At 44.7% G+C, this 9,443-nt stretch overlaps 1 protein-coding gene across 2 annotated transcripts; it reads left to right on the top strand.

Moving 5' to 3' along the window:
* The first annotated feature begins 804 nt into the window (after positions 1–804).
* Positions 805–6,446, top strand: ZBTB14 (zinc finger and BTB domain containing 14). Of its 2 annotated transcripts, none has more exons than XM_077810422.1 (3): positions 805–1,080; positions 4,184–4,266; positions 4,815–6,446. In XM_077810422.1, the coding sequence occupies exons 2-3, from the start codon at positions 4,264–4,266 to the stop codon at positions 6,156–6,158; spliced, it is 1,347 nt and encodes a 448-aa protein (XP_077666548.1). In that variant the 5' UTR covers positions 805–1,080; positions 4,184–4,263; the 3' UTR covers positions 6,159–6,446. The 2 variants fall into 2 exon arrangements, with proteins under 2 accessions (XP_077666548.1, XP_077666549.1); XM_077810423.1 differs by lacking the exon at positions 805–1,080 and adding an exon at positions 1,474–1,738.
* The last annotated feature ends 2,997 nt before the right edge of the window (positions 6,447–9,443 follow it).

Below are 9,443 nucleotides of genomic sequence, written 5' to 3'. Positions count from 1 at the left end.
AGGATTGGCTCAGTGACTCTCAGCACCCCCCTCTATACAAATTGTTCCAGCGCCCCACATGTGTGAAGCAATTGGAAGTGATGTTCTCAGGGGTGATGTGGTTCCTTAGCCAGGCCCCTTGCTCTGCTGCGGCTGAGGGATGGGTGATCCGGCAGCTGTTGTACTGAGACAAATATATCCACATGGCCACTGCTCATGCGCCTCTTCTATGCCAGGCAGGTGGCAGGCGGGAGCTGGTCCGGTTTTGCCCTTGTCGCCGCCGCCGCACGGCAAAGGGGCGCTTTGCTGGTGATCAGCCTCCGCTGCGAGTTCTGTTACGGCTCCGCAGGTGTCCTTCACCCCCCGCCCCGGGGCGGCTCCCCCGCTGCCGTCAGGCCCGGCCGGAGGAATCTGGGCCCGCCGCTCCCCCGCACACCGCTGTCACAGGCGCTGGGGGGCCCCGCGACAACTGCCCCCGTTGGCGGTCGCACACGACGCTCAACCTCCTCCGCCAGCCGGGCCCGCGGCGAGTGGCATCGCCTCAGCCCGGCGCTGCGGAGAGGGGCGAGGGGCGGCCCCGCGGCAACCGCCGCCCCGCATCCCCAGTGGCTAGAGCAGGGCGCCGGGGGTCCCTCCCCGGCTGGCCTAGACCAGGGCGCCCCGCCCGGGTCGCTGCCGCGCTGGGGGCCGGCTGCGCGAGGCGGGCAGGCGCTAGGCTCGCGCACGCAAGGGCGGCTGGGCGGGTTCCCGAGAAAACGGCTCCTTCTTTTGGCGCCCGCATAGGGATGACGTCACCGCCTCGCGGCCGCGCGAGCCTCACGGCGCGCGAGCGCCCCCCCTCGCCTCCGGCAGCGCGGCCCGCAGGGGAAGGGGGACCCGCCCGCGAGAATGAGCGAGTCCCCCTGCCCCCACTCGGCAGGCGCGCCCCGCCCGCACCGCGCATGCACGTACCCCCGGCGCGCGCGCGCACTGGATGCTCGTGCAGGAGACGGCGGCGACGGCCGGAGAGACGCGCGCAGACCCCCCCCCCCAACCCCCCGATCCCACCGGCAGCAGCGTCCCCGCGAACTGCGGCACTGAGCGCGGCGGCGGCGGCAGCAGGTAAGCGCGGCTCCCCCGCACACACACGGCGGGGCCGCTGCGCGCGCTCTCGCCGCTGAGGCTGCTGCCCGTCAGCCCGGCCGGCTCGCGCCGGGGACACGGAGCCACCACAGACGCGCCCGCCGCAGCAGCCGCCGCGCGCCGCTGCCTCCCCCTCCGTCCTTCCTGACGCGCGCGAGGAGGAGACGCCGCCGCCGCCGCCGCGCGCCAGCCCTGAGCCCCCACCGCAACAAAGGGGAGCGGGGCCGCCGCCTGCGCGCCCCGGCCCGGCCCCGCGAGGCAGCCGCCGCCGCTCTGCGGGCGGGCGCTGCGCGGGCACCGTGCGGGGGGATCCCGCCTCCGCCTGTCCCCGGCGCCGCCCCGAGAGGCGGCGCGGACGGGCCCGGGCTGGCGCTGCGAGGCTCGCTCTGGAGAAGGAGCCGGGCTCCGGCTCGGAACAACCCGCAGCGAGGAGCAGAGCCCGGCAGCGCCCGCCTGGCGCCGCGCACCGCCATGGCCCGCGCGCCTGGACTCGTGCCGCGGCCCCGGGGACGCTCGCACAGCTGGCTCCGGGTGCACGCACTGGGCCAGGGCCACCCAGGCCCGTGGGCGCACGCCTGGCTCGGCCGCTTGCTCGCGTGTTCGCTGCAATTAGGTGCGCGCCGCTGCCTAAACCCAGGTGATTTGAGGAGCAAAAAACACCACGTGGCTTCCTGCAGCTTTGTTGTTGTTTTACGTTAGGCTCCGTGGCCGTCGGGACGCCTTAGCGCTGGGTGCTGTGTGTACACCACAGAACAAAAATACGGGGAACTGTTTAAAAAGGGGGAAACAAAACATATTTTTACTTGCCTGTTTAAAAAAAAGTGACCCTTCTTTCAGTGGAATTTTACACAGTTGCCTTACACTGCACACTAGCTCTATAGTAGGCAGCACAGTGCATGCTGTAAGATTACAAGGATTGAAAGAAGCTAGCAAATTTTCTATTTTCAGTTTGTATACACCTGTGCATTTATACAGATTAAATTTTCCAAGTCCAAAAGGGACCATTTTGATTATCTAGTTTGATCTCCAGTATAATACAGGCTAGAGAACTTCCCCCAAAATAATTCTTAGAGTGTGAATTTCTGTTGCTTCAACTTCCAGTCGCTGGCTCAGGTGATACCTTTCTCTGCTAGATTGAAAAGCCCCCTCAGTGTTTGTTGCCTGGGTAGGTACTGGGTAGGAGATTTGATAATGTGTTATGTATACACTATTTCAGTTTCCCCATAACAATCTGTTGGGTTGAAAAGATGCTTATCAGTGGGACAACAGAAAAACTCTTAAATTTTAAATCAATGTTTTGTTTATACAAAAAAGCAAAAGGACATGCTATTGACCATTAACAACCACTCTTCACAATTTGTAAAAAAGTTAGTCCCTAGTCCCATAGTTTTTAAAGTTGTTCTTGTTTTCTTTTATACATTGAAACTGTTCTGTACACCTCTCATACCTGATTATTTTAGAATGTCATTAATTGGGGGGGAATTCTGATCCATAAAAGGACTTAGGCGCCTGAGGCCAACATTGAGGTGCCACTGAGAGCCTCAGAAATGCCACTTAGCTGCTACCTAACTCTCTGTACGTGCCTAAACTCCCTAGGCATCTAAATATATATTGTTCAAATCCCATGGGTGCCTAAGTTTCTGCCAGTGAGCATGCCTCAGTCTAGGCTCTCCGGAGACCATCTCATGCCTAAACCTGCAGGTCCCAATCCAGTAGGAGTAGATGTTGTCAAAGCATGCTTAACCCCACACAAAACAGCTAGAGGAGGTGGAGGTGGTGCCACTGTCCCCATTATAATTTTAGTCCAGAGGTTTGGCACCTAACTCTCCTCATGAATCCTCAGGCAAACAGTATGGTGTTTGTTTGTTTTTTAATATGGTTAAATGTAAATGTATACATTTAGAAACAACGAATGTAGGTCATACTTTCAGGATGGGGGACTTTCAGTGACTCTGAAAAAGATTTGGGGATCATGGTGGATAATGAGATGAACATGAGCTCCCAGTGTGATGCTGTGGCCAAAAGGAGGGCTATTGCGATCCTCGGATGTATAAACGGGAACCCTGAGTAGGCAGAGATAGGTTATTTTACCTCTGTATTTGACACTGGTGCGATTGCTGCTGCTGTCCACGATTCAAGAAGGATGTTGATAAATTGGAAAGGGTTCACAGAAGAGCCACGAGAATTATTAAAGGATTAGAAAACGTGCTTTCTAGTGATAGGAGCTTAATCTATTCAGTTTAACAAAGAGAAGGTTAAGGGGTGACTTGATTACGGTCTATAAACCAGAGGTGCTGGGGTGGGTGCCAGCACTCCCTGGCTTGAAGTGGTTTCCATCATATACAGGGTTTAAAGTTTTGTTCAGTGGCTTTCAGCACCCCCACTATAAAAATTGTTCCAACGCTACTGTATGTAAGAACCTACATTGTGGACAAATATATAATAAATCTATTCAATCTAGCAGAAAAGGGTACAACACAATCCAATGGCTGGAAGTTGAAGCTAGAGAAATTAAGACTGGAAATGAGGTGTAAATTTTTGACAGTGAGGGTAATTAACCATAAGAACAATGTAGCAAGGGTTGTGGTGGATTCTCCATCACTGGTAATTTTTAAATCAAGATTAGATGTTTTCCTAAAAGGTACACTCTAGGAATTATTTTGGGGACATTTTATGGCCTGTGTTATACTTGAGGTCAGACTAGATGATCACAATGATTCCTTCTGGCTTTGGAATCTTTGAATTGTATGGGGAGCCTAGGCCTCTAACTTGTGGCTGTGGATTCCATTGTGCCTTTAGCACACAATTCTGCAGCTGTGGTGTACTTGTATAGCTATTTCCTAATCACCTATACAATTCATAGATCAAATACTGTTTGCTATAAAATCAGTCAAAACTTCATTTCATTTGCATTTTACTTTAACAAAACATGTATAGTTTTTAACTTCTTGAAAATGTGAGAATAGACTCTTAATTTCCTGAATAACTTGTAATATTGCTGAAAATGTTATTTAATTTGAGAAACAGATTAAGACAGTGTATAATTCTCTGTTCTTACCTTCCCCAATGTTCTTTCTTTCAGTTTCAAAGTGAGCATAATAAGGATTAGTCTTCTGTCAAAAGTTTAGTGATCGATTATTAAGAAAATTTCCTGCATTGTTCATGGTACGGCTTAACCTTTTATATTTTGTATTTAGTTTTGGTCACAATGGTAAATGGTTATTTTATGTACATTTCTAGAGCTTACATGTTTTAAATGTGTAAATACTTATTGACATTTCTTTTTGTTATAAGAAATACTAGTGTTGCAGCAGTTTCAGGAATTTACTTCACAAAGTTTCTAAGTAAGTCAAATTGAAATGCAAATTTTAATATGCTAGTTAGAATTACAAAAGCAGATTTAATGTAAATATGTGAGTAAATTTATATTTCCTTCAAAATAAAATTGGTCATTGAAAAAAATAGCATTTTTTTCTTCAAAGTATGTACATGGTACTAGGTGAAAAACCTTTGCATATGTAATAGTTTTAAATGAGATTTAACATTAATCTTTTTTACAGTCTGGAGGACATGTTCTGATCAAATTAAGCTAAAGTTTTCATTTGATAATTCTTATTTTTGATTTTGTAGATGACACTTAGAATCATGTCTTATGAGTTAGTGTTTTAGAGTAACTTGTAAAAAGTCAAGACTTTCTCTCTCTCTCTCTCCAGGAGTTTTTCATCAGTATGTCTGAAAGCATTAAATATAATGATGATGATCACAAAACTGTGTTTCTGAAAACATTAAATGAACAACGTCTGGAAGGAGAATTCTGTGACATAGCTATTGTGGTAGAAGATGTGAAATTCAGAGCGCACCGGTGTGTGCTTGCTGCATGCAGTACCTACTTCAAAAAGCTTTTCAAGAAATTGGAGGTTGATAGCTCATCAGTAATAGAGATAGATTTCCTCCGTTCTGATATATTTGAAGAGGTTCTAAATTATATGTATACTGCAAAGATTTCAGTTAAGAAGGAAGATGTAAATTTGATGATGTCATCAGGTCAGATTCTTGGTATTAGGTTTTTGGATAAACTCTGTTCTCAGAAACGTGATGTATCTAGTCCCGAAGAAAATGCCCAATCCAAGAGTAAGTATTGTCTGAAAATAAATCGATCTATAGGAGAATCTAATGATAACCAAGATGATGAGGTTGAGGAAATTGGAGATCATGATGATAGCCCATCAGATGTGACAGTAGAAGGAACTCCTCCAAGTCAGGAAGATGGGAAATCCCCTACTAATACACTAAGAGTTCAAGAAGCAATTCTGAAAGAGTTGGGGAGTGAAGAGGTTCGAAAAGTAAACTGCTATGGTCAAGAAGTGGAGCCCATGGAAACAACTGAATCAAAAGACTTAGGATCTCAAACCCCTCAAGCTCTAACATTTAATGATGGCATAAGTGAAGTGAAAGATGAACAGACCCCAGGATGGACAACAGCAGCTGCTGACATGAAGTTTGAGTATTTGCTTTATGGTCACAGGGAACAGATTGCATGTCAAGCGTGTGGTAAGACATTTACTGATGAAGCACGATTGAGAAAACATGAAAAGCTTCATACTGCTGATAGACCATTTGTTTGTGAAATGTGCACTAAAGGGTTTACCACACAGGCTCACTTGAAAGAGCACCTGAAAATCCATACAGGTTACAAGCCTTATAGCTGTGAGGTTTGCGGAAAGTCTTTTATTCGAGCTCCAGATCTGAAAAAGCATGAAAGAGTCCATAGTAATGAAAGGCCATTTGCATGCCATATGTGTGATAAAGCTTTCAAGCACAAGTCCCATCTAAAAGATCATGAAAGACGACACCGAGGGGAAAAACCTTTTGTCTGCAGCTCTTGCACTAAAGCATTTGCTAAAGCATCTGATCTAAAAAGGCATGAGAACAATATGCACAGTGAAAGGAAACAAATTACTACAGCCAATGCCATCCAGAGTGAAACAGAACAGTTACAGGCAGCAGCCATGGCAGCTGAAGCAGAGCAGCAACTTGAAACTATAGCTTGTAGTTAAAAACAAAAGCAGAAAACTTTATCCAAAAAGTAATTTAAGAAATTAAATTGAACAAAAATTAAATGTTGAAACATGTTTAGACTGATCATTACCTTTTCAGATAAAATATTTTTAGAGGGATTGAACACTGCATAGGAGCATATAGCAGTGCTTGGTTAGGTATTTTAAAATACTTCAAAGATATGTATTCTTAGAGTATAAAAATAATTTTGTTATTAGCACTAACATGTTCTAATTTCAGAAAATGACTGAGCCCTTTATAAACAAAATGAGGAAATCTCTATTTGATGTTTTAGTACAATCTCTGCATACTTGTCCTTTGTACACATTAGTATCAATGAGGTAAATTGTGTCTAACAAAACTGAAATTTGTAGAAAAAGTTATAAGTGTGGGAACAATTTTTTTTTTTTTTTTTTAAGATTTTTGGATGTAGTTTCGTAAGGACCATATAGTACACCTAGAACCCACAAAAATTCATCTGCTGGAATCCTGACATTTTTATTTCCTCCTTTTTCCTCATTCACTGTACTTATTAGCTATTAGTGCAGTAGGTTGGCTATTTTGGGTAGTTGGTCAAGCGGAGTTATCTTGCTTCTTTGTCCACCCCCTTAAATTCCTCTCTTTAATCTGGCTGGTGAGTTGGTGCATACAATACTTGCTCTTCTAAAGGTTAGACTTTTCACATTCATAATAGCCTAGATGTGTCCCCTGGATCAACAAATGGAGAGGACACAGCACTCATCTACCCTTTCTATGTTGAAAGGAGTGGGGCTCAGTTGCCTCCATGTTGCATCCTTCAGAGGCCTTTTCGTGCACTGTACGGGGGATGGAATGGAGGTGGGAGGGGGGACAAGTGGGCAGAATGTGTAGAGAGATATATTGTTCCAAATCTGGCCCCATGAAAATTAATCAAAGATAATACAATCTGAGACTGTACTGTCTTTGTCATGTAGCTTCCCCCTCACTCTCCCCAGGACAGCTGAGGCAAAGGGATGCATAGGTGCAGACTCTGTGGGTGCTCTGGGGCTGGAGCACCCACAGGAAAAAATGGTGGGTGCTGAGCACACACCAGCAGCCCCCTGCCAGCAGGCCCCACTGATCAGCGCCTCCGCTTCCCTCCCAGCGCCTGCTGCAGATCAGCTGTTTCACAGCATCAGGAGGCGTTGCGGGTGAGCAGGGAGGAGCAAAGGTGCAGCGCTCTTCGGGGAGGGGGAAGAACTGGGCAGGGAAGAGACAGGGTGGGAAGAAGCAGGACGGGGGTGGGGCATTGGAGTAGGGGGTGGGGTGGTGGCAGGGCCTGGGCAGAGCCAGGGGTCGAGAACTCCTGGGCAGATTAGAAACTTGGCACCTCTATGAAGGGATGTCTCTAGAAATACACCTCAGTGGAACTAGCTGTGCTGTTAAGGGGAGGGATTTGGTACCAGGAACCCCACAGTTCGCTGCCTGCAACTTTAAGGGTAGGTTCCATGGCCTTTTAGGGGGCACCTCCCAGTAGGATTGTGTGTAGAAAGATCTCCACAGGGGAATCTGTGTGAAAATGTTTATCCTCTGAGAAATCTCCCATGGGAAGGGATTATCTTGGCCAGCGTTTCCAACTATCATTGCCTCAGAATCTGTGAAATCTATTTTTGAAATCATTCAGGCAAGGTTTTATTTTGCTTTGTTTGTTTTAGTTTGGGGTGGGAGGGGTGGGAAGGGGTTGTTAATTGTTCCTTAATTTACCACAATCTCAACAAAACTTTTAAAATACTACAGACTTGAGCTGTCTCCTGTATATGGAAATAGGGAGTTACAACTTCACAGTATTAATTGTTAAAATGATCCTAAGGAACATGAACACTTCTTTATTTTAAGTGTAAATAATATAATTATTATCAATGTTATATTTCAACTATAAATGGGCAAAAATGCACTCTTTTGCACATCAGGTTGGAATAAATTGGTCACTTAAGAGACCCACGACATATAAAAGTTGTCAGACAAGTATTTATAAACTATAGTGTGGTAAATCACCTCTTGCATTTCTAAATAGAAATTGAAAACAACATTTTTGTAACTGATCATTTTTGTTACAACTTCATTGTGTATCTTTCATGTAATCAACAGTTTTAGCAATTATATTAAAATACCAACAACAGTTTGAACATTGTTCTGTAAATAAAACATGAATTGAATATTTTAGAATATGTAAATTTTGGACTTTGTCCGATATATTTTTTTAAATGTTTCTTTGTTTTACATTTAGCGCTTTTAGTTTGTAAACCAACTATCCATTTTATATTTTTGCAATGTCAAATAATAAGTACTCATTTCATTTTATAGCGTCCCACAAAGGAAGGAACTAAATTAGTAGTGTAAACGTATTTTGGGGTTTGTTGTATATAAGCATAGATAAAGGTGGTAGATTCAGAATGTGAGCTGCACCTTTCTTCCCTGGTGGTTGCAAAGTTTTAATCTTGTTTGTTTCTTAAAACACAGTTCACCACATATTAAATGCAATAAAATAATTAACTAATGCATACACCATTAAGGAATGAGGAACAGATTTGTTTCAATTTTCAATAATTTAATAACTATAATGAGATAAAAATGTTTATTTTCAGTCTTTTTTTAAAATAGCTGCAATATTTCCCCCAGTATATTCTTTGTTTCGGTATAATTTCAAAATATGATAAGGTATTGCAGTGGAAAAAATAACAATAAAACATACTGTAATAATTACAATTTACATAGGACAAAATCTTTTTGTTCCCAATGATTTGCACAGCTGCATAAGTACATAATTTGGGGTTCAATCCTGCAGTCCCTCAGTCACAGCAGTATATCTGTTGAAAGCAACGGGACTACTGCTAGGACTGCAGAATTGGATACTAGGCTTTCTGCTAAATTTTAGTTACCTACACTCCACAATTTCTAGAATCACTATTTATTCCAGAGAGGAGTAGTGATGAGGTTCTTCAGGGAAGCTAGTATTTAGAAACAGATTTTGTTTTAAGAGCTTTGCTGGATTGGGATCTCAGTGCACAAATTCACTACACTTTTCTTTATACAAGTAATTTACCCATGCTTGATTTCCTTTAGGATGTTGGCAGATAAAATTGTAATCTCTTACCACAACAAAAAACCTGTGCATGTTCTTCAAACTTGATAACTTGGCAAAATCAAAGCAAAGATATTACCTCACCCACCTTGTCTCTGTAATATCCTGGGCACCAACACGGCTACAACAACAGTATGTACTAGAACACTGAGGCATTTATCTTCCCTGAGGACTATTTTCTCTG

Source organism: Eretmochelys imbricata, chromosome 2 (assembly GCF_965152235.1).
Source record: "Eretmochelys imbricata isolate rEreImb1 chromosome 2, rEreImb1.hap1, whole genome shotgun sequence".
Taxonomy (NCBI): Eukaryota; Metazoa; Chordata; order Testudines; family Cheloniidae; genus Eretmochelys; species Eretmochelys imbricata.
This window is presented reverse-complemented; position numbering and strand designations above follow the sequence as displayed.